Source organism: Fukomys damarensis, unplaced genomic scaffold (assembly GCF_012274545.1).
Source record: "Fukomys damarensis isolate Sample0158 unplaced genomic scaffold, DMR_v1.0_HiC HiC_scaffold_23, whole genome shotgun sequence".
In the NCBI taxonomy this organism is placed as follows: domain Eukaryota; kingdom Metazoa; phylum Chordata; class Mammalia; order Rodentia; family Bathyergidae; genus Fukomys; species Fukomys damarensis.
This window is the reverse complement of record NW_022900935.1, coordinates 62,105,219-62,129,737: the sequence shown is the minus strand read 5'-3', so window position 1 is coordinate 62,129,737 and position 24,519 is coordinate 62,105,219. Positions and strand designations below refer to the sequence as shown.

Sequence of the window (24,519 nt, the reverse complement as noted above, 5' to 3'; positions counted from 1 at the left end):
CTTGGAAACCAGGCAGAGCCACAAGATCAGAATTTCCCCCTCTCCCCTTGGGCGACAGCCCTGCCCCGCCCCCGTCCCCAGGGAGCCAGCCCTGCCCTGAGCACTCTGCCACCTCCTCCCAGCCAGCAGTCGGCGGTAGGCGCCTGACCTTTCAAGATGGTGATGTTGATCTGGGGCACTGGGAGCGCCTGGTACACGGGGGTCGCGGGGTCACAGCAGCGAAAGCACCTGGAAGCAGCGAGCTCCTCGCCCAGGTTGGGGCTGTATTTCTCGTGTTTTTCTTCATCCCTGAGGGAATAACGCATCGCAGTACAGCCATGAACTCGCAGGGCAGAAATGCACCTCTTCTCTGAGGACTGAGTCTTGGTCACCCGGCCTGCCTCCCTCTCCCTTGCCTGCGTGCTCAAGGCACAGGATACATTCCAGATCCGAACCAAACTCCAGAAAGAGACCCGACCCTCTGGGAACAGCAGCAGTAGTAGCGGGAACAGTAACGACCCAGCAGCATAACCTGCACAGGAGAAACCATTCGCAGACTGGGGTCTTGCGATGATGTAACACACTGCTCTCTCAGATATCTATAATTCTGGAAAATTATCTCCTAAACTGGCTCCTTTGTAAATGAGAGGAGGCTTCAACTTCCTCCGGCGACCGCTTCATGATGCCACCTTGTGGCACCGTGGAGCATTGCACCGTGATCTCGCTCCTCTTGCCCTACGGGGGTGGCGGTGGGGCGGCAGCAGCAAAGCCCTTCTCAAATAGCCAGGCCCGAAATCTGCTCCCGAACTCTGCTCCCCTTCTCCTTCCCCAGACAATCCGGGAAAATGATCTGCACACCCTCAGCTCGGTCACAAGCCGAGTGCTCAAACGTGCATCCTCTGGCCCCCGCGTCTCCTAAGCCACCAACCTCGTCAATCCTCTCGCCAGAGATTCAACAGGCTCCACGGACACCACGGGCCCCAAACTGAAACCCTGAGCACGCTCCTTCCCCCAAGAGCTTCCGCCAGACGAGGTTCCAGCCCCCGTCCCGCGCGGAGCCCTTGGCCTCATCGCAGGCGTCGCTAGGCTGCGCGGCCACATTCAGCACCTGCCCTGCAGCATCCCCAGCCCGTGGCTCTGACCTCGCCATCTGGGCTGCTCCCCTGGAGTTCGCCTCTGCGGCAGCCTTGCATCCTTTCTAAGGCCAAGGCCTTGCTCCACCCTTCCCGCTAGAGCACATCAAATGCAAACCTTCCTGTGACTCCCTGCTGCCTCTAGGAGGAAATCAGGAGACTCCTCCCACTAGCTTCAGCGACCCCTGGCTATCTCTACACTGCCTGTCTCAGGCTGCAGCTCCCACCACCCCAAGCGATCCTCCTGCCCTGCTCAGGTAGTGGGGCCTCTGCACACCCCATGCTGGCAGCTGGGCTGGCTTCTTCTGCAGCTGGGAGCCTCCGGGTGTCCTTTACGACCTCATTCTTTCCTCCGCTTGCTCTTTCTGGCTCATGCCCTCCCTCTTCTGCCCCTCCAACCGCCAGCACTGTGGGAACACCCGTCCTACCCATCCTGCCTTGCTGCATGGCCTCCCCACAGCCTTGGAGTTTCCAGAGTCCAGGGACTGACGCTCACACGCTTCTCCAGCGCCTTGGGCACAGCCTGACTGACAGCAGGCACTCAGTGTTTGTTGAACGGGAAAAGGAGGAAGACGAAAGGAATGGTGTTCCTGTCCCCAAACCCTGCCCAGGACATCACACTGGCCCAATGATCAGGGTGAGCCAGAGACAAAAGTCAGCACGGCACTGTTCTGCAGGTCTCTAGGACCTCACGGTTTGATGGTCACAGTTTGATGAGCAACCCTAAGCATTCTTGTATCCCCAGTACCCCTGAGTCTGTACACTGATAAAGCAAGCACCACTCCGAAGTGCTTCATGACCTTTCAGGAAAGGTGACCCTTGGCTGTTTGGTCCTCACTGATACTGCGGCCATGTGACCTGCTCTTGTTCCAGCATCTCTCCCGAGCCCACTCAACCCTGCCACCTGCCTCCAAGAAGAGCCTAGTGCTCTGGTGCACATTCTCAGCGAGAGAGCAAAGGCACAGTGGGGCGGCCCAGGGCTGGGCTTGCTCTTCATTTAAAGTTGAGACTGCAGCACCCTTGCAGATTCCTGCTCCTCTAGCAGTGGAAGGAGCTGGATTCCTGCATCCAAGGCCCACCAGGAGGACTGGCTTGTCTGTCCTCCAGCCTCCTCGGGACCATCCCTCAACCTCAACTTTCACCCCTTTTTGCGTCCGAGTGAGCCAGTGCCAAGGGGTCCCCCAAGTTCCAGGCTTGACCTGTCACAACCCCTCACCTCTCGGCATGGTCCATCGGGGCTGGTGGCTCCTGGGTCCCCTCCTGCTCCTGCCATTCCTCCTGTCCTCGTGGCACATGGCTCAGCGCTGGGCCCCAGGCAGAGGCCAGCAGTAAGCAGCATCCCAGCACAAGTCCCTGTCCCCGGGAGCCCATCTTCCCACCGTGCCCTGATGCAAAAGAGACGGGGAAGGCAGCTGGTTAGGAAGGAGCTCCGAAGAGACACAGCCAAGGGACCTGAGGTGTCATCCGGCCACACAATGCTAGGTGATGTACCCAACACACTCACTCACCTGTGCACGCACACTCCACCATCAGAGTAGCCTTAGGACTGTCTTTGAAGTCCCACCGAGCACCGTGATGTCTGCCCACCCAGCCTCCCCAGAAAGAGGAGTCCATCAGGCCCCAAGGAGGACCCCCGAAGTATGACTACCTACCACCTCTCTCAGGCCAGTGAGCAAAATTCCATCACCGTCTGCAGGTGGGTGGGTAGCAATGTGGCTGCAGACAGCTTCCTGCCACCAAGGTGTGTGAGTGAGTGTCCTCAAGAAAGATCATGGTTCACCCACGCCAAGCCCACCTCTCCTGCTGATGGTGCTTTTGGCCCAAGCCTGACACAGAAGCCTCCTCCTCCAGGATGCAGACAGTCCTTCTAGAAAGAGGTGACTTGCAGGGAAGGGGTCCCGGTGAGCCCATCGCAGGCAGCACTTGGCCTTGAAATCTTCAAAGCAACCCCTTGCTTTCTCTGTGAGCGGCGTCACCCAGGCCCCTGGGCAGTCGGGAGCTCCACAGGTCTGGGTCACGAATCGCCATGCTGGGCTGTTCCAGGCAGGCTGGAGAGGGCTGTGGTCCAGTCTAAGCCTCCCCCATCCACCGAAACCTGAAGCTTACTCCTCCAAGTATTTCCGAGCGTGCCTCATCCATCCCTCTGTGCTACCCCGTAAGTAACGTGAGCCCCGAGAGGAGTAAGGACCACCCTGTGCTTCAGTCCTCTGGTATACTGGAGAGGAATTAAACTCCTGAGTTGGATTTCTCTATCAGCAATCTCGGACCCAGGCGAATGCTGCCTCTGACCCATCCTGGAAAGCTGTGGTGTCCCCTCTGCCATTCCATGGCTCGGGTTTGGTGGCCGCAGCTTTCTCTCCACATGTGACTGAGCTCACTGCCCTGGCTGCAGGGATCTTCCGGCCTCTCCCTACTGGGACCCCGTGTCCACCCATAAGAACATGGCAGGAGGAGGTGTGGCCGGGGCCGGCTCTCCCGTGGAGCCTCGGCGTGCAGGCCGTGAGCAGGCGGGCACCGCTGCACATACGTCTTCAGCCTCCATTCTGGCCCGTGTCCCCCGCTGTCCACTGCATGGCTCCACCTCCAGCAACCATCTTTCTGAAGGGAAAGGGCCAGGGACTTCCAGGTGACCAGCCCCCTCGAAAAGCCCCCGACACTGCCTTACCACTTGCCAAAGAAACTCCGTCCACACTAATTTATAAGTAAACATACAAATCGCCCACCTGCCTGTCCGTCCCATCCACCGCCGCCACCATCTTGCCCTGCTCCCGGGCAGGTGATGCAGGGCCTGCCCTAGGCCGCCCCACTTTGCACATCCCTGCTCCTGTGGCCCAGCCCCTGTTCCTCCCACCGGGCGGTGCACACCAGGAAGCCCCATGAAAGTGCAGCTTGTGACTCAGTGAATCCAGGGCAGGGCCTTGGGGTTCTGGTGCTTTAGACACACCCCACACCCCTACTCTTCCAGGTGACCAGCCCCCTCGAAAAGCCCCCGACACTGCCTTACCACTTGCCAAAGAAACTCTGTCCACACTAATTTATAAGTAAACATACAAATCGCCCACCTGCCTGTCCGTCCCATCCACCACCGCCACCATCTTGCCCTGCTCCCGGGCAGGTGATGCAGGGCCTGCCCTAGGCCGCCCCACTTTGCACATCCCTGCTCCTGTGGCCCAGCCCCTGTTCCTCCCACCGGGCGGTGCACACCAGGAAGCCCCATGAAAGTGCAGCTTGTGACTCAGTGAATCCAGGGCAGGGCCTTGGGGTTCTGGTGCTTTAGCCACACCCCACACCCCTACGTAGGGCCCGGCGCCTGTCCGCCAGCCTGCACTCTTCCTCCCGGGGCAGGAGCACCTTCTGTCCCCCTTTTCCTACCCACGACCGGACTGACAGGACTGACTCTGCAGCCAGCACTGCACCGAGCCCTGACCACCCTGCAGGCTGGGGATGGGGGTGAGGACATATCCTCACCCCCATTTCAATCCCATGGGAGGTCCTGCACTCTTCCTCCCGGGGCAGGAGCACCTTCTGTCCCCCTTTTCCTACCCACGACCGGACTAACAGGACTGACTCTGCAGCCAGCACTGCACCGAGCCCTGACCACCCTGCAGGCTGGGGATGGGTGTGAGGACATATCCTCACCCCCCATTTCAATCCCATGGGAGACCTCATGTGGGCCTGCGGCAAATCCTTTGAGGAGAAAACAGTCATTTGTTACAATAACAAATCTCTCAATGAGAAAGCAGAGGCTTGGAGAAGTGGATTCGCCTAGGACCGTCCCATTTTGAGGTGCCCGGCTGCCCTCGAATTCAGCTGACCCCAGAAGAGACGAGTCCAGCTCGCTCATCAGGACCCCATTCCAGTGTATCATGGTCTTCCTGCAGCCTCCCCAGACCACTGCCTGGGAAAGCCCACCCTGCTTCCTGATTGTGTCTCGAATATTGCCTGAGACGGCAGTTTTGCTTGGCCTGTGCGACCTTACCCAGCAGGCAGTGCGAGCTCCTCCCAGCCCAGGACGCCCCCTGTCCAGCACGGGTCAGCCAAGCATCCTGCAGTACCCTGGGCTTCACTGTGCTCAACAAATATTTGTCAAGCTGAGTTCTCTAAATCTGTTTATTTCTCCATTTCCTGTTTCTCCTTAGCACCTTAATAATTAGTCTTTTTTTTTCCTTTTAATGTTAAGCCTGCATCGGTGAAAGGAAGTTTTCTTTTCTTTGAACTCTTTTTTAATATAAAATAATATATGTGCACTTCAGAAAAGTTGGGAGGTGACAACAAAAAGAAGCACCGAGAGCCTTTGGACTGTCCTACCCCGGGGTGTCTCCATCATGGCTGACATTTGGGGGAGACACCTGGGAGGCCTCCATCACTGTAGGATGTAGGCAGGACCCCAGGCTCTGCCATTAGATCCCCCCTCAAGTTGTGACAACCAAAATCCAGATGCTGCCCCACGTCTGTCCCCAGGGGGCAGAGGAGTGAGTGTCCCCATCCAAGAACCAGCACTGAGTTCCTGGTGGAATCATCCTTTGGCCTGTTGGTGCATCTTTCAGGCCTGGAAATGGAATTTTCTACAACTTGGTCAGAGGAGACAGGGCCTGGGAAGGCAGCCAGGTTAGCAAGGAGAACACCACGGTGGCACTGGGAGAGGGGACAGCCCTGCTGGCAGGCAGAATCTTGGGGCTCATAGACGGGGGGCCACCCTCCGGCTCAGATCCAAAGCAAAACCAGATTGAAGTCTGTCTTTCTTCAACAAGATCTGAAGACCCATCTCCCAAATCCAACAGCAAAGTTGGCATGATGACATTATGATCATTTTAGTTGCCTTTGGGCAACAATGGTATTGCTTAACAGCTAGCCAAACTTGGCTCCAAACCGCGGTTAGTGATTTCCAGCAAAACAAAGACTCCCTACAAAGGCTGTGGCTTCGTCCAGTGAAGCTATCTGGAGGGATGTGGTCCCCACATCGAAGCCAAGTCCAGGGAGGGGCCCAAGACATCCTAGCCAAAGGTGGTCCACCTTCATCATCCGGACCCATGTAGTCCTATCTCCGGGCTGTGTTGCGATCAGAGTAACCAAAGACAATTCCAGAATGACCCAGGGCTTGCCTTTCCCTCACCCAATTCCACACTGTCTTCTACGTCTCCCACCAGGCCCCGCCTTGAGCCATCTCCTCTACCTCCACCCTCACCTTCCCCAACAGGAAGGAACCTCCCTTTCCAGGGGAGGAACTCAGCAACTCACAGGACCTGGAGGAGGGCAGGAAGTCTGAGGACACTTCCAGCACACAGCTTTTATCCCTTCGCACATCTCCTAATCCTTCAGGGAGACAGTATTCATCCACAAGTCCGAGGGTCCTTGCATGTGTTTAAAACTGGTCCTATCGTTTGTTGGCCCACGTGCACAGGGTCGTGCCAGTGTGCTGACACAGAGCCCTAGAGCACAAGGACCGCCTGCTTGGGTTTCGCCTTGATGCCCCACCCATCCTGGTGTCATTGGACAAAGGCATTCTGTAAACGCTATTTTCTTTCATGGGGCAAGTGGTTGTTCTGAGAGACGAGAAGCCTATAATCTCCTTGAATTGAAAGGAGCCTTGGAAGGCAAGTCTGAGCTGCCCCCTGAGCTGGCCAGTTAACCCAGGCATGGTCCTACTGAACACTCCTGATATGCAGGGCACTGTGCAAGAGACGCAGAGGAAATGATTCAACCGTAAATTAACTATATTGCCTGACCTCAAGAACATGACGGTCCAGAGGGAGCCAGGTGTGTACCTAGCCATAGAGCAAGGCCCAGTGGCCAGAGCCGGGTCACAGTGGGGACTGGACGGGGCACAGCTCAGCGGCATGGCGCTGGTCTGGCACATGCAAGCCCTAGACAGTGACCTGCAGATGTGGCTACCGCACTGGAGGGCACAGAACAGACCTCTTCGATCACTGCAGCAGCCTCTCTTGGACAGCTCTGTTCTAGATTAAAAGGAAGTAAGCAGGGAAAGGAGTAGCAGCTATGGACCCACAGAAGGCCAGAAATCTGGGAGTCATTCAGCTGCCTTCCTGTCCTGCATGTGGCACATCTGTCCCTAGCCTTCCTCAATAGCTCCCGACTGTTGCCTCTCCTTCCTGCCATCGGATATTTTCCAGGGGCTCTGGCCATCTCCCAGACCTCAGCCACCCAAGGCAAATATCTTCATCTGGCTTTTTCTAGGGCCTGGACACCACCCCAAGGTTTTCCGTGCCCCTCACGAGGAAGCTTGGCAGACAGCAGGAGTGCACCCCACACTTCATGGCCTGCGGGTCACGGATGCCATTTGGCCTGGCGTAGGACCCATCCTAGTCTCGACACCGCACCCCTGACTCTCCCCGCTATGCAGCCCTTTGCCTCCTGAAATCCTCTCCTGCTCTGTGGAAGCCCGGGTCTGCCCACTCTCTGATGCCTGCTGGGCTCTCTGAGCAGCGCAGACCTCTGCAGCACGGTGTGCGTGCCAAGAAGGAAAAAGCGCAATGTTGAAGCGTTCCTCCGACCCCAAAGACCATCCGGATTTCCTGACATGGAACATCTGCTCTCAGCCCCTCTCTCCCCCTGGAAGCCATTGGTCACGTGAATTGCTCATTTCCCAAGCTCCCAAACTTTCCGTGGGCAAGAGGGAGGCAGAGTGCCTTCTAGGTGACAATTCTTCACCTCTTCCAAAGCGCTGTTCAGTATCTCATTTCCCCTACAACTGGGCAGCCCAGCTAGTCTGGGACTCCTCCCTCAGGCCCCATAGAAGGAGGATGAAACCCCAGGGCACCTGGAGATGGCTGAGCCCCTCAGGAAGGGTGGGTGTCCTCACCCGAATCACCCTCCTCTCCCTGAAGCTGCTCCCCGTGTTGGAAAAGGAGGTGTATTAATTACTTTTCTCTCTGTGCTGAGCCAAAATAACCCAAAGTTAAAGGGGGAAAAGTGTATTTAGCTCACAGTTTATAGAGGTTTCGGTCCATAACCAGCTGGCTCCAAGGCAGGGTGGCACAGCAGACAGGCAAAGGGCAGCAAAAGCAACAAGAGACCCTCACAGCCTTTCTGCCCCTTTTATCTTATCCGGACTACTGAGGGCGGGCAGCGCTCACACCCTTAATCCTAGTGCCCTTGGGCCTAGCGTTGCCCCGTGAATCAGTCCCGGTGTCACATACTCTAGACTCAGCCACCTCTGAAAAAGCCCCACCTGTGGTCGACCACGTGAGGCTTTGAGGGGGACATCTAGACACAGCCCTAACAGGAGGGTTTTTTTTGTTGGTTTTTTTTTTTTTAAGGTTTATGCGGTTACCTCCAAAGGCTGAGTGAGTCCAGGGATGAAGAAGGCAGGTTCTTTCAGAGTGACTTGCTAGTTCATGAGCCAAGGTCTTGCTCTCCCTGTATGGGAGTCAGGTCTCTTTGGGGGAAAAATGGTGAGGAGAGGAGGGACCAAAAACTCTGCTGTCTTAAACCATCTCCCTGCTCTCCGTGGCAACTGTACCTTGGCCAAGGAGACTTATCTGGAACAGAGAGCAGGACTCAGCGAAACTTCTGCCCAGGCCCTGCAAACAGGGGGCCATGAAGGCTTCCAGGTGCCGGGCCCCAGGGACACCTGACCAGCCCGCCTCTGAGCTGTGATGGCGGCCCAGGGGGAACAAAGATTTCCTTGAGTGGAGCAGCTGTCCTCAGATCACCTCCCAGCTGGAAAGCCTCAGGCAGCAGGCTGGCCCTGCTTTTGGGAACCGTGTGAGAGGAGAGGCCCCGGCAGCCCGTGCCAGCGCCAGCTCTGCAGGTGGCCTGGCGCACTGCCCACCACCAGCACCAGTAAAGTGCCACCCTCAGGGCTTGACTGCTCCCAAGACTGAGGGGGGAAAGAACCTGGGAATTCTGTGGCCCGGGGTCCCACCCGCACCCAGCCCCTATATAGACAGCAAAAGCGCCTTTGTCTGGTTTCTCCCTTGGGCTTGGACATCCCCGAACATTTTGGAGGCGCCTCCTGGGGAAGCTCAGCAAAGAAGGAGCGTTGGCCCAAACCCACTGGCTCCTGGTCAGGAAGAACTGGCTTGGCACCCACGGTCCTGCGCCTGTCTGCCACTGAAGACCCAGCCAATTCCGAGCTCCCTTCTGAGTTCCTGTGTCGTGAGTGCTTTCAAACACCTGCCAGTGTGGTCACCCCTTCATCCGGCCAGGCCTGGGGTTTATTCTCCTTGATCTCTAAAGGCAGCTGCTTTCCTCTCCAGGGCTTCGTCCTTGGCTCCCAGCTCCTCCAGCTCTGAACCTTCTTCTGCCTGTCTTGATCCACATCACGCCTTCCACCGACAGCGACCCACTCGTTCCCACCCAGCTGGCGCTAAGCCCAGGCCTGAGCGCTCCAACACGCCAGCCACGTGGCGCTGCTTCAATTAGCTAAGACTAAGCAAAATAAAGCATTCTGTCTCAGCCGCAGGAGCCACTGTCTCGGGGCTCCCGCGGCCAGTGGCTGACATCAGGCTGGAAGGACACTTCTGCTATGACTGAATGTCCCGTCTGGGCTCATCTCCAGCTGTCTGCAGGACACCTCCTCTCTGCCCTGCACTCTCATTTAATTCATCCTCACTTCTCCTCCAAGGGCAGCAGGTTGATTTAAAAAAGTGTCATTCTCAGGGGCCAGAGCCCTACACCGGAAGTCTGGGAGCCCCCGAGACCCTACCTTTCTGCCCTTGCCATATCTAACCCGCTGTAAACTTTCTGCCCTTTGACCTCCAACGCCACACCTTTCTCAGCTTTTTTCTGCCTCTCATCTGGCTTTTACACTACCTCCCAAAGGCAGCTTTTAAAAATGCTAGTCTGTGCTGCCTCATTTCCATGCCTCTCCAGCACCTGGTGTCTAACTTTCAATGTGGCCTGAGCTCCACCCTCATCTTTGGTCAGCCCCAAGTAGCAAAGCCATCACTCCATACGGAAGCCTGGAGTGTTCAAATCTCCCCATGATGCAGGGAGCTAGGGAACACCAGTCACCAAAAGGCCAAATCCTGGTGCTGCCCGGCACTGTCCTTTCCCAAAAGCTCCTCTACCCTGCTCTTGGCAAGTGCCCTGCTTCCCAAAGACAGTCCACAGCTCTGTTAGCCAAGGTTACAAACCACCTAACTGCCCAGCAGACAGTCTGATTAGATAAATTACAGTGCATCCATAGAATGGAAAACAAAAAAAGCACGGTGGTTGATTAGAGGCAAAGTCAGCAGTAGGAAGGGGTAGAGACTGCGGCAGACAGGAAACACCCACTTGGTATAAATGCATTTGAAGAAAGAAAGAAGCAGGGTTTGGTGGCACATGCCCAGAGACCGTGACGCCAGCACTCGGGGAAGCTGAGGCAGGAGGATCACAAATTCAAGCCCAGCCTGGGCAGTTTAGAGACTTAGCAAGACCCCCATCTCACCATAAAAAATAAAAGGACTAGGGTTGTGACAGAGGTGGAGGGACTTGGGTTCAATCCCCAGTACTGCAAAAGAGGTCGGGGGAGGACGAAAGGGGACTAAGGGTAGATTCAGCCCATAGTAAGCGTCAAGCAGCAACCTCTATACATGGGTGACTATTTATTGACGTGGAAAGATGTTCATACAAATGTGTGAAATGCAGGCTGAACACACACACACACACACACACATACACACACACAGATAACACGCACCCTCAGGCACACACTGGCAACCTCAGCATCTGGAGGCCATGCCCCTGCTGCTTACGTTATCCATGGGTGATGGAAACATGGCTGTGTAGCATCTTATTTTGGCCCCTCTGATTTTTTTGTTTTGTTTTGTTTTGTTTGTTTTCTCTCCTATAACAATCCCATATTTTTTTCACAGTGAAGTGCACATTATTTTCCAATTAGAAAAATGACAAACTCCACCCTGGGGATTAACGGAGTGTTTTGTTTGTTCCAGGGAATTTGACTCTACACATGGAAAAGCAGAAAATGGGGGCAGGGGTGTTGGTGACACTGGGACACATTTATGGTTCAGGAAGAGCCATGTGGGAAATAAACTGATCTGGTTCGGAGCCCTCAAATCCTCCCGCTCACTCCTTCAACCGGTGTTCGCTGAATGGATGGGGGCCGGGTTCTCAGGACACACGGGACAAGAAAACGCAGTCCTGCCCTTTGGTAGCGACCGCTCCTACGTGCATGCGCCCTCAGGTCCGGGGCACCCACAGGATTAGCTTCCTAGTTACAGCTGGAACCGCAGCCGTCCCCTTTGGCTTGGATGGAAAATCCACCAGTCAAACCCTTGCGCCCCCCTTCACTCAGCAGAGTAATGACTGAGGGTTACAGTGAAGCTGCACGGTATGCTCGCTGCAGGACACTGACTATCTGCACTGTGCGCTAAGATCTCCACGGTGCCAACCCGCTGGCATTGTGACGCTTGACACTGGAATTCAGTTCCTTTGGATTCAAACACAGATGACCCAAGAGCAGCCCACCCCACCCCACACCTTCAAACACGAGGGGCTTGGGCCCTGTGCCCCTTGGATGTGTATTTTTAGGGTCTTGCTTCTGCAGGGTGAAGAAAGAACAGCACGTCGGGATGCTCTGGAGAAGGAAGGAGCATCTATAAGCCCAGTCCCGCCCTCCAAGGCCTCCAACCCGAGTGGCTGCAGCAAAGGAATCTGAGCCCTTGTCCCACTGGCAGGAAGAAAGTGGGCGAGGCGTGCGTGCCGGGTCTGCCCATGCCTCAGGGGGCCTTCTGGGGTCAGTCACGAGTGGGCACCACCAGAGAGGCCACTGGGAAGGACCATGGAGGAGCAGAGGACAGAACAGAAAGGGGAGAGGCACAGGGCTAGCGCCGGCTCTGGCCTTACCCAGCCCACCAGCAGCTAACCTGGCTCAGCAGCCTCTATCCAGAGTCACCTCAGTCCAGTGCCTTCAACCGGGCAAGTCCCACAGACCTGGCTTCTGCTAATGTAGATAGATCTTCATGGATCCTTGGAGGGCAGGACTGAATCCCGAAAGACCCAGGAGCCCCATGGCCACCCCAGACCCATCCAGATCCTCCCGTCTCTCACCAGAACCCAGAACCTCTTCTCCCCAGCTCTGAAGCCCCAGAAACTCGTGTGACAGAGTTGCAGGCCCAGCCTGACTTCTGGCCTGCACCTGCCTAAACCCACCCAGGGCTGGCAACTTCCCCAGGCAAGATCCTCTTCCTTCCTGGTCCCCAGGGCAGAGGGCAGCTGGAGAGCAGATGTCCCGCTGGGAGGTGGGGTGTTCTAGCTCCCAGCAGCACCCAGGAGCACATCTGACCCAGCCCTGGGCACTAAGAGCTTGGCTTCCCTGAGCCCAGCCACACCTGGCAGCTTCTTCCCTGCCCTCCCCTGGGCTCCTGATGCCTTGCCACCACCTTGCTTGTCTCCATCTCGTTTCTACAGGAGCCAGGAAGATGGTCAGACACTGGGGTGTCCAGTCATGGGTGCAAATGGGCAGCTGGTGCCCTATGAAGACTTCCCAATTGCCATCCTGTGCAGGGTGCGGTGCCCCAGGAGGGGCCCCAGAGGCAAGGCAAGGGACTCCCCAGTGGACAGTTAGGGACATCTCTAGTGTCCCTGCCCACACGCAGCTCTGGAAATCACGTATGGGCAAGATGGAGCAGGCGGGGGGGGGTGCAGATGCAGCTAGAACCACGCCTGTCCCTAGGGATCCGTGGCACGTAATTGCACTTTGACTAGGACCCTGAGACCTCACCTTGCTCTCAGCCCCTGTCCTCCCCAAAGGATGGGGTCTGCAGCATTCAGCCCCTCACTGTGGGGCTTGGGGAGCAGGAAAAGAGCTTGGATTCTGCACATCTGCATGTTGTGGTTGGACTCAGGACAGGCACGGCCAGGTCAGGGACCAAGCTGGATTCTGGGCAGGGCCCGAGACACAGGGCTGGTAAGGCTGCCTACTGGGCTGCCCGAGAGAATGTGGAAGGAAAGGAGTCGGGCTAGACAGCCCTCCTGCAGACTGTGCTCTGAGGTGGGCATCCCGGAGGTGGTAGGGTCCTGTCCAGATGCTGCCTTGTGCCCCTTGACGGGAGCAGAAAGCAGATTTCGGTGGTAAAGCAGGGAACGGTAACCATGCTCGCCCGATAGGAAGTTAAGCCACAGAGATGAAGAGCCCAGGGGTGCTGCCCGGACTTGGGCATCTCCAGGGCCCTCAGGGCTGCTGAAGCTGCTTCCCCGATGAACCATGAACGGCCCTTTCTCTCCCGGGAGGGTAAATTGCCAGGAAGAGTCGGCCTTGGGCAATGAGCAGGCGAGGAGGGCAACCGAACATCTCCTCCTTCCTGCCCTTCTGGCCTCCTGCTGTCACCCCCACCCTACCCTGAGCCCTGGAGCCTTGGCCACCCCCAGCCCCAGGAAGTAGGACCCATAAAAGGAAGTAGGTTGACCTCTGGGGACAAGAGGCAAATGGGGGAAGTAGTGTCCACTAAGGGCACCCTGAGGCACTACAGTTTCTACAAAATTCTTTCATCTTTGTTTTGATGGGTGAAGTTCAATGCCAGAATATTTGGTTTATGAGTCATGCTAATTACAGCTGGGGGGAGGCACCAAGAAGAACAACACAGAGGAGCCCGTTCCGAAAAAATTAATGCTGTGCTGGTTGCCTTGAACAGGGAGGTGACGCCCTAGGAATGAGGAGGGAGCTGTCTGTGCCTTCGTGGGAACAGCAGGAGGTCCCTGGCTGGCCCGGCTGTGGTGTCCTGGGGGTAGACAGGGGCCACCCGGGGGCCCATTTCTGTCTCCCTGAACTACTGCTCCCCAGGAACACTTCCTTGGCATCATGGGAACACAAGAGGGCAACAGGAGAGGGGAAGGCTGGCATCCCTGTGATGCAGCCCTGAGGCCCTTCCTGCCCTGTCTCTTCCTCTGCAGAGGCTCAGGTCACAGCCTCAGCTGGGAGTGCTATGCTCAGGGTCCCCAGCCGGGCAGAGTGTTCCAAGCATGGACTTAGGGGCTGAAGACACAGGCTAAGGCCTGGGCTCCTTCTGCGCCCTTGTTCTGTGACCCCAGAAGCCCGAGTCCCTCTGAGCCTCTCCGGGGTGGGGATTCCCGTAACAGAGTTGTTGACAATCAACAAATCCACGGCTGCCACTCTTCTTCAGACTGCCTTTGCCGGGTCATCCCTTGGCTCTGCAGGCCTGAAAGGGGGCGTGGGCTCCCCCAGTTGTTCTCCACCCTCCATGTCCACCTCCTGCTTCCCCCCCGCTGTAGCAGCCACGCTCTCAGGGAAGGCCCTTCCCCTACGGCCTCACGCCACAGTCAACTGTGTGGATCTGGGTCTTCCCACGGGGGCTGCACAGCCTGCTGGGAATACGTACTTTCTGTACTATAAAAAGCAGAGCCTGGGCAATCTCTAAGGACGTCACACATTCCCCGGGGATCCTGGAAGTTGTTTCTCAAGACATTCCTCATATCCAAAGTTTGGAGAAGCTTGCGCTGTGGCCTCCATTCCTAGAAACTAGGCAAGGTGACAGAGGCAGAAAGGAATCACAGCACGGCAGCTCCTGCCCACCTATCCGACCCAAGACAGGTTAGATCCACGGAAGAACAGAGCTCTCAAGCGTAGGAGCAGCCAGGCAGGCCCTGGGATCCAACAGGTGGGGACCACCCTTGGCCTGGAGAGCTGTCCAGGGCAGCTCAGGGACTGCAGCTGCAGGCCAGGGTCCCTCTCATCCTGGCTTCTCTTCCCGGAAGGGTCCCCGGGGAAGGACACTGTTTTTCCTACCCAATCTGAGTGCCGGCCAAGCACATCAAGGCTGTCGGATGAAGGGGCCGTGGTCCACATATCCCATACTGGGTGGAGGCCTGAGCTGACCCTGAAGCACAACACAAACCCGGTGCCCCTGGGTGGCCCGGGTGACCTGGGGGGGGTGTCCCTCCTTCATGCAGACGTGGCCCTCGGCCCCATTCTTTAACTTCTCAGCCTCAGAAAAGCACCAGAGAAGAGAAGCAAAAACAGCAGGGAGAAGGTAGTCAGTCCAGACAGCACCCATCTGCAAGGAGTCCACCCCTCCACACGGGAGGCTCAGGACAGCGGGAAGAAACTGGGCTCTGTGCTGAGTGTCAGCCGCAGCGCACACAAGCCTCTCCCCAAACTTCTGCTCTCTCCATCCCCTTGCCACAACCGCCAAACGGCCCTTCTCACCCCGCTCACTGTCCTCCCCGGCAAAGGCGACAGAGGTGTTCACCCCGCCAACCAGGCTGAGGCCGGCGGCGCCAGGTCCCTCCGAGTCCTGCCAGCTGGGCCACCTACCTCCTTCAGAACCGAGCCGGCTGTACCCGCCGCGTCCTCCGCTGCCTCTCCAGGCTTTCTCGGAGCCTGTTACACCATCTCCCAGTGGCTGAGCCTCCTTCCCGCCAGGTCGGAGGGTGGGGGAGCCCCGACAGACTTGTCAAAGAGCCGCGGAAAAGCCCTGGGAAGAAGGCTCCGAAGGGCGGGGCCGCCGCAGTCCCGTCCCAGCACCTTTATCTCCCAGCGGTGGGCTCCAAGGTCTCTCCAGCCAGAGCGGAAGCGCGGTTTCTCAAAAGTAAAGGAAGAGAGGAAGAAAGCGCACAAACACGTAGAGAGCAAACCCCAGCCAGATGTGAGCTGCTGAGGAGCCTAGAACGCTCCCAGCGCATTTGATCCAAACAGCAGCCTCCGAGGGAGGATTAACTGTGTGTGTGCCCGGCTGGCCGCGCCTCCCTCTTCCTGGCCAGCCTGGGGGGCCAGCTGAGGCTGCGGGTGAGGGTGGCCTCTTCCGTGTGTCCAGAGGCCCACCCAAATGTGGAGGTGGTGGGAGCCCAGGACAAGGGGACACACATGGGCAGCGGGAACCGGGAAGGCTGAGACCCCGAGAGGCTTGCTGGCAGGGGGATGGGCTTTGAGGAACTCGGGCATCACCTGAGAGCAACCCCAGGTCCACACTATGGCTGACATGGGGGCGCCCCCCGGGGTCCAGGGACCAGGCCAGGTTTGGGAAATCAGTAATAGAAGGCCACACAGGGTGAATATGTGCACTTTTGGAAGGTGACAGTCCCTCAGAGTCTGGATGCAAAGGTAAGGGCAGCCCCTGCCCAGGAGGTTTAGACCCCTCGCCAAACCCCATGAGCAGGGGGGAAAGGGGGACTCACTCTGTCCGCATCAGGACTCTCACTTCCTCCAGATGAAAATGAACATTTTCTCAACTTACACATTGCCTGTGAACAAATCCCTGAGCTGCCTCCTGTACCAAGTGCTGCACCCAGACTGATTTGTTCTGGGTTCTTATCACACCACTAGGGGAGGAAGGATCTGGCCAGAGAACCAAGCAGTTCTGACTGGAAAATGTCCCTTCTTCACTTCTTTACTGCCTGTGCTCCCCCGTTCCCTCCCATCGCCCTGTCTCTCTCTCTCCCTCCCTCCATCCCTCCCTCCGTCTCTCTTTCTCTCTGTCTCTCTCTCTCCATCTGGACAGGAGATAGAAAAACAGGGATGTGCTGATCCGGGATGTTCAGAACAAAACAAAAAGTCTGTGCTTGTTATTCCGTCTTGGAATGTCCCCTCCTCAGCCATACCAGCCTCTGGAGGGGCCAAGAGAATCAACAGGGGAGGAGGCAGAGTGTGCCAGAGTGGCGCCAACTGGGCGCACTGTCTCACCCCGATGCTCGGCACAGAATAGCACTGAGGCAGAGCTGAGGATGGACAGATTTAGAAGGGGGTGTTCTGGGAGGGAGAAGCAGCCTTGCATGTTTACTGACCCCTCCAGAGACCCCAAATTTAAGTGCCAACCCCCTGTGAGAAGAAGAAATGCCACCCATCCCTCTGGTGCCCAAGGGACACTTACTTAAGGATGCTTGGTGAGATTAAATAACCTTGTCCCTATTCCAGATGTGGCCTCCACGAGCCCTAGCATAACGGGAAGGCACATGTTCTTTGGCATAGTGTCTGAGGACAGGCAAAACCTACATTCTTGGCTGCTTATTGACACAGGAAAACCCAGAGATAAGCTCTTCTTCATTCCTGTAACATGAGGAAGTTTCCCACCCAGCACATGGACTGACCTCCCCTAGCTACCCTGTCCTCAGACAGCCCGTGTGGCAGGGACACGAGGGGGAGCAGCTAGCAAGGCAAGAGCCAAAACGGGTACCAGCTTGTGCAGCCCTATGAGACTGCTGCCTGGTGCTGGAGAATCTGGGACTCTCGTGGGTAGCAACTCCCTTCTGGTCCTGCCTGGAGTCTCTTCTTAGTGAAGACCAGACCAACTCCAGAATTCACAAAGCTGGGCACCCAGCTCAAATGAAGAAAATGAGTACAAGGAGGAAGATGTCTCTCTCTCTCTCCCCATCCAAAGTGACTTTGGGGTTTTTCTGTTGCTGTTTTTTTGTTTTTTGAGACAGGGTCTCACTATGTACTTGAGACTGACCGAATTCACTATCTCTCCCCATCCAAAGTGACTTTGGGGTTTTTCTGTTGCTGTTTTTTTGTTTTTTGAGACAGGGTCTCACTATGTAGTTGAGACTGACCTGGAATTCACTATGTAGCCCAGGCTGGTCTCGAACTCACAGTGATCCTCCTGCCTCAGCCTCCCAAGTGCTGGGATTACAGGTGTGCACCACCATGCCTGGCCCAAAGTGACTTTGGTGTTGAAGAGCCGAAAGACAACTATCTTTACCATCATCCCAAGATGCTCGCTCAGGGGCCCACACAGCACAAAGCTGTAGAAATACGAAGGCCATGTCTCCTTCTAAAAGGAGTCTTTCCATCCTAGCACTGCGTCTTACCCTGACCCATCTTGGAGATGCAGCTGAAACTTGGGGCCTTACTTCCCTTGTGTGCTGTCCAGAGATAGGTTCAGGGTCTCTCATCTGAAGCCAACTAGACAGGTGTGTTCAGAGTAAAAGACAAATATGCCCGAGAGCATCTTACCCAGTGGGCTGCAGGCCGCCCTGGGCCCAGCCCTTGACTATTTCGTGGTGGGATAAGTGAAGGTTACTCAGAGACTTATGACAGTTCAAGTCACACGGTTCTATCAAATTTGCTCATGCAAATTTACGGGAAAGCCACATTTTCAGAGCTTCTTGTATTAGGGGAACTTGGGACAAAGGATCGTGAATGAGTAGCTTTCTTTGCGATTTATAAAAAAAGGTTGGTGGAGCAGACACCAAGAACTAGAAAGTTCGTGACAACTATCAGTAGCGTAAGTATGATTTTCTTCCTCCCCTCCTCTTAGTTGGAGCCCCCATGTCTCCTAAGAGATTAGAAAAGGGATTACTCGTTTTCCTTAAGGCAGAAATGGGAGGGGTGGCATGACAGTTAACTTAGCCGGAGCCTGGGACTTCCCGAGACATTTTTGTGAGGCAGAAGACTCAGTGGCGTGGGAAATTCCAAGGAACAGAATTGAGACTATGTCAGGTGGTGTCGTCACAGTCCTACCCAAGCCAAGAGGCACATGGGCACATATTCACAAGGCCGGCTCCCAAAGAACACGAGCCTGTGTTCAATAAAAGAAATAAAGTGTGTCACCAAGCCAAAGAGCTTGCCAGCTTCCTAATGCCCTTTGTCATCAACTTTATTTCTGCTTTAAAACTGTAAGTAGGAAAGATGGAAAATTTGGCAAGCTCCCGCAGACTTAATTTTCTTTCTTCTCTGGCACAAGCACCCCAAACAACCACAACCAGAATGTTCTTGGTTTACCCAACACCTTTCCCACGAGAGCCAGGGCAAGAGTCACAGCAAATAACAGAGTGACAAACCGAGACCACAACCAGCAGCAGGGCCTGGGGTGGATGTCCTGAGCCCTTGACAGCTCGGGGGTCAGAGCCAACCAGAATCACAGAGCCCCCTCCAAAGTTGCTCTCCAGGCCTCCTAAACGGGCTGCAAGCCAAGCCCACTCTGGCCATTCCTAGGAACTCACACTCCCCGGGGTGCCTGTGCCACCCCTGCCCCGGTTCCTGGGTATCCCCTAGTGACTCTGTTTACTCCAACCAGGGCAGTTCACTGGAACCCTGCTGCAAGAGGCAGTACGCCTTGTGCCCTCCCGTTTGGCAATCCCTCCCCCTCCCCAGGCACATTGTCACTGCTTGTGCATCTGCTGTCTTACGGCTGGAAAAAGCCACGTGACCTCAGCTGCAGCCTGTAAGACGCTGGGTCCCCGATAAGCACAGCCTGTCATTAGTGGCAGGCAACATGATTTTTCCCCACTGCGGCCCTCACATCCTGCCTTCCCAGCTATTTTGGGCTGGGCTGCCCAGTTATCCTACAAAGGCTGAGGACTTGTATTGCAAACTTTTGAATTCTATTCTGCAGGGCAGCGACAGGCAAGCTGGGATTGGTGGCGTTTCATTGCCAAGGGGTGGGAATGGGGAGCCTCTGCGGAGGTTCTGAGAAGCTATGAGATGGAAAAGTGGAAAGTTGGCAGGCAGGCCCAGTCTCCTGGCCACTGGCCCATGCTCGTGGCTTGTGGCCCCTGGGAGGTTCGGGCAGGTGGGGCTCAGGGCTGGCAGCTGTGTGAACAGACCAGGTTAATCTGATACCCCTTCCTGCCCTTCAGGGCTGGTAACTAATGTAGGTCCTACATTCCCAGTCCTTCTTATTTTGGATCAGGCCTTGCTAAACTGCCCGCGCTGGCTTTGAACTTGTGATCCTCCGCCTCAGCTTCCCAAGCGGCTGGGATTACGAGGCTGTGCCACCACCACACCTGGTAAATTGGCATTTTTTGGGGATTGAACTCGGGTCCTTGCACTTGCAAAGCAGGCACCGGAACCAATGAGCTAAATCCCCAGCCCTGCAAATTGGCTTCTTGATGGCCTCACACCTGGAGAAAAGCACAAACAAGCACAGCAGTGTTCGCTCTCCAGAAGGACTCCTGGAGGTCGGTGGGAAGAAACACATTCGCAACCCTCCTTTTGCCATTTCCGTGCCTGTGGAGAGCCGTTCTACATAATTTCTATGTATATGTTATATATAGAGAGTAGCCATTACATAATCATGACTAGGGCTGTGTGAGGCCCAAGGTCTCCTGTACAGCGTTGGGAAACAACTCTGAGTACTTACGGTCACAGGCTGAGGCCTCAATGGTCCCGTGATGCTGTGACACTCACATCAGCTGAAGACATCCTGATTCTTTGAGAACCGAATAGTAATAAAGAGAGAAAGGTTTCACCTGGGAAAAAGACACACTCCTTATTTTTTTGTTTGTTTTTTGGTACCCGGGGATTGAACTCGGGTACTTGTGCTTTACCAGGTAGGCAACAGAACCACTGAGCCAAATTCCCAGCCCCACACTCCGTATTACCCTGCCAGCTCCTTGCACCTACTTTTGTAAGAATGCTTTGCCCGCCTCACCGTCCTCATCCCCATAGGATCACTGCCGCCCTGAGTCACCCGATGCTTCCTCTCCGTTTACTGCACGCACCCAATAATACTGGCCAGCGCACAGTGTGTCTTTGCCCTCCCAGCCCCAGTTCTGTCTCTCTGTCTTTCTTTAACCCTCACAGCACCCCTCTAGGCAGATTGGAGGACTGACCGGGCCCTGGTATGTGCCTCCCGACTTTAATCCAGCCTTGATTTCCCTACGTCTCAGTTTCTCCACCGCTAAGCATTTACTTCCCTGTGCTGGTAATGAGTGTTTTCAAATTACATAGAGTTACCGGCTGAATGATGAAACAATGGTAGGCTTGATAAATAAAATGAGCGCGCCCCCTGGTGGACAGCACAGTCTTGTGCGTGTAACTGTGAAACCAGTGTGGAAACACAAGAACGGATGAACGAAAGCGGCGAAGAATGTATCATGTTTTACACAGTCACAGAGTCAAAAGGAGAGGAGCTCAGGAAGGAGGCGTTGGGGCTCAGAATACAGTACTACAAAATACGGCACTTCGGCAGGCTGAATATCTTGAACTGGAGGAGACTAGAAGGCCTCGGAAGCAGACTCCCTTGGCACAGCCCCACTAGTAGCCAGCCGTGAAACCCAGAAGTATTCCTCTCCCTTCCCCCAGCTCTGTGTAGGGGCTGGCGGCAGTCACTACCCTCATTCTAGAGAAGGGGACTCCGCCCCACACTTGGGAGGAAGGAATGCTGCACCAGAGGCGGACAGAATCTGAGCAGACAGCCTCTCTGGGCTTTCCCACCTCTGCCCAATCCCACTAGGTCATACCCCTCCTGCCTGTCACATCTCTGGTTTGTTTGTTGTTTGTTTTGGGTACTGGGGATCAAACTCAGGACCTCGCACTTGCAAGGCAAGCGGCACCCCTGAGCTAAATCCCGGGCCCTTGTCGGTCACATTTCTATACAGTTCATTCTTCTTCAAATCCAAGCCTAAACATAATTTTCCTTTGGTTTAGGGGTATTCATTTCTGAATACTCCATATATGTCCCATAAAACTTTGATTCTGCACAAGTTTTATGTACGTCTCATGCTACCTGTCTTTTGTACTGGAATGTGGGCTGTGACCCTTATGCTGGGTGAGGAGAGTGAGCTACCTTCCCACTCCTACAGAGCCCATGCTGAAGTCTCCAATGATGCAGAAAGGACAAAGCAACCCCAGCACTCTGGGAGGCTGAGGCAGGAGGACTGCAAATTCGAGTCCAGTCTGGGAAGCAGAGACTTAGTGAGACCCTGCTTCAAGGTAAAAAATAAAGAAGACTGGGGGTGTAGCTCAGTGCAAAGGCCCTGGGTTTAATCTCTAGTACTCAGGAGAGAAAAATGGAAGGAAAGCCTAGTTGTGTTTGACCACGGGGTCACTGTTGACCTTGAGGGGGGCAATTCATAGCATAGCCTCCCTCGGAGGTTGTGATAGTTAACTGTGGGGTCAACGTCCACACCTGACTCCAGGCAGCCACTGACCACTGACTGATACGGAGGTGGTGTGGTTCATTTCCAGCATGCCACCCTTTCACCTCACCTCTCTTGTAGGAATTTCTTCTAGGTGCACATACAGTGGTGTTCAAATAACACAAGGATGTCTCTGATACACTGCAGTAACAAAAAAATCATAGCTATCCTAAAAGGACACCCTAAGGGCCTTTTAATAAATTACGGTTTGGCCACACCGTGGAACACCACACAGCTGGTTGGAGAATGTGACAGCTGTCCCTATGATGATACGAGCCGTATACAGGCTATATTAGGAAGTGAAAAATAAAACCTCACTGAAAACATTAAGGAAGATCTAAATAAATGGAAAGGCAAACACGGTCTTGGGCAGAAGACTCCACATCATAAAAGCCTCAGTTCTCTCCCAATTAATCCACAGGTTCAATGCAATTCAATTCAACATCCCAAAAGGCTGAGGGGAAGTGGGTGGCTGGGGACATGTGTCCTACAACCTACAAGGGCTTGTAAGAGACAGAGATGAAGTGACATTGGAGCAGATACCAAAAAATTACATCCATACAACATAGTAGGCCCCAAACAGACTCGTGTGTTTGTGGAAACTTGATCTATGACAAAAGGGCATTATGTGCAAGTCAATGGGGGAAAAGAATGGATTATTTCCTCATAGTAATAGCACATCCATGAAAGAATAAATGGTCAAAAACATAAGAAAAGATGTATCACTTCTCAGGAATAGGCAATGAGAAGACATTAATGTCCCTAGATTAGCAAAAATTTAAATGCCTAGGAATTATCTGTGAAGCAAGTGGATCTGTCATTCACTGATACAGCACTCATTTTTATAAAGGTCAAATTAGGGGCCAGGGATTTAACTCAGTGGTGCTGCCACCTGCCTCCTAAGTGCGAGGTCCCGAGTTAGATCCCCAGTACCCCACCCCCCAAAAGACAAAGGGGAATAAAATTAGGCAGAAAAAAAAAAAAACATGTTGTTCAGGAATACACACCTACATACTAGAACTACACAGAAAGGCAAGAAGATAAGCACAACGTTCTGGGCTGCAGCTGCCTCCAGGGATAGGAGGGAGTCAGGACTAGAAAGAATGCGTTAAAGATACCAGGAATAATTATTAATTCTTAAACTAGACAGCGTATCTAGATCTCACAATTAATGACTTGAATTTACAGTATAACGGTGTGGCTCAGACTCAATCTAGGAAGATGAGAAACATCAATGAGTGTAAGAAAGGTTTGTTAAAATATTAAAAAGCCTGGGATTTAGCTCAATCATTCTGACACCTACCTCGAGATCACAAGATCCCGAGTTCAATCCCTGGTACCAAAACAAAACAAACAAAAATGAAAAAGGTTTATCTCTCTCCTGAACCTCAAAAAAGTAGAGTGGGTTCAGCACGTTTCCTTTTTATTTCTCAAGAGAATTGTACTCTTTTTGACTGGGAATTGTACTCACTGTTTTGCTTTTTATACAGTAACATTTTGTGAAATGTTTCAGGTAATAGATATTTCCAACAATAGAATTTTTAACATCTACCTAGAATATCATGACTGTATAACACAGTTTTTTAATTTTCCCATGTAAGTATATAACAAACTTCAGTCATAACTATACCCACCACTGTCCTCATATATCCCCCCTTCCCTTATTCCTTCCCTCTTGTCAAATAGCATACTACTTCTATTTTTGTGCCGTCTGTTTTCAGATCCCACGAATTAGAGAAAACGTGTAATACTTCTTTCCGAGTCTATTTCACGGAACACGATGACTTCCGGTGCCATTCATTTTCCATTTTTAAGCATAATTTATCGTTGCATGTTTATTTTTGTTGGTGTATCTTAATACATCTGTCCGAGGAATCACAAGAAGCTATCCCCTCGAACTTGGATGGGAGGGTCACTTTCTCATTCACATAGTTTGTGATGTGAATGTGTTCCCTCGTGCACCTGGCAACCTAGTGCTTCAGGGAAGGCGTCTGGGATGAGAGCATGCAGGGCCCGAGGCATCCTCCCGCCTCGGTCTTTAGTGGGCCGCTCCACCGGCACCAGGCCTTCCTAGGACTCCCGGACTGGCCATCACTGCAGGGCCCTGGGCCAGGACTGGGTTCCGGGGTTGCTTATTCACAGAGGGCCCAGAGAGCTCCGCCGGGCAGGGGCCGGAGGAGAGGGAGGACTCAGACCCCGTTCTCGCCCTCCTACCCCGCCCAGGTCCCTGCAGCCCGCAGGGCCTTGGTTCAGGCTGCGGAAAGTGGTCAGCCTCCTAGGGTGGCCGGCTGGGAGGACCCAGCAGAGGGGCCTTCCGTGAGCAAGGATGCAGGAGCCGGTCCCCGCTCCCGACCCCCAAAACGAGGTCGGGGGCACCAGGCAGACGGCTTGGAGCCGGAGGTCTCCTCACCTGCCACCCCCATCTGTCTGGCCAGTGTCTTGGCACACAAGGGAAAAGCAGACTCCCCCAAAAGCTGACGCCGGCCTGTCCACCTGCAGAACTACTACGCCCAGTAGCCTGGCGCGTAGGTGCAGAACAAAAGCCGCGAGGTTGGGAGGGCAGCAGGGGCTGCCGGGAGAGCACTGCGGGGCGGGGCGGGGCGGGGCGGGACACTACGGAATGGGG

The 24,519-nt window shown here is 54.7% G+C and overlaps 1 protein-coding gene across 4 annotated transcripts in view; it reads right to left on the bottom strand.

The window, feature by feature from the left end:
* Nucleotides 1-24,429, bottom strand: part of C1qtnf1 (C1q and TNF related 1) — a 28,561-nt gene extending 4,132 nt beyond the window's left edge. The window contains exons 1-4 of one of the 4 annotated variants that reach the window (XM_010618525.3): nucleotides 24,304-24,429; nucleotides 20,114-20,222; nucleotides 2,329-2,497; nucleotides 149-288 (exon numbers count right to left, since the gene is read on the bottom strand). In XM_010618525.3, coding sequence (XP_010616827.1) covers nucleotides 149-288; nucleotides 2,329-2,483 — 295 coding nt within the window. In that variant the 5' untranslated portion in view covers nucleotides 2,484-2,497; nucleotides 20,114-20,222; nucleotides 24,304-24,429. Of the gene's footprint in view, nucleotides 1-148; nucleotides 289-2,328; nucleotides 2,498-15,351; nucleotides 16,223-16,270; nucleotides 16,390-20,113; nucleotides 20,223-20,585; nucleotides 20,605-24,303 lie in introns of those variants that run through there. The other 3 variants (XM_033767514.1, XM_010618522.3, XM_010618523.3) reach the window with 3 other exon arrangements.
* Between the last annotated feature and the right edge of the window lie 90 nt (nucleotides 24,430-24,519).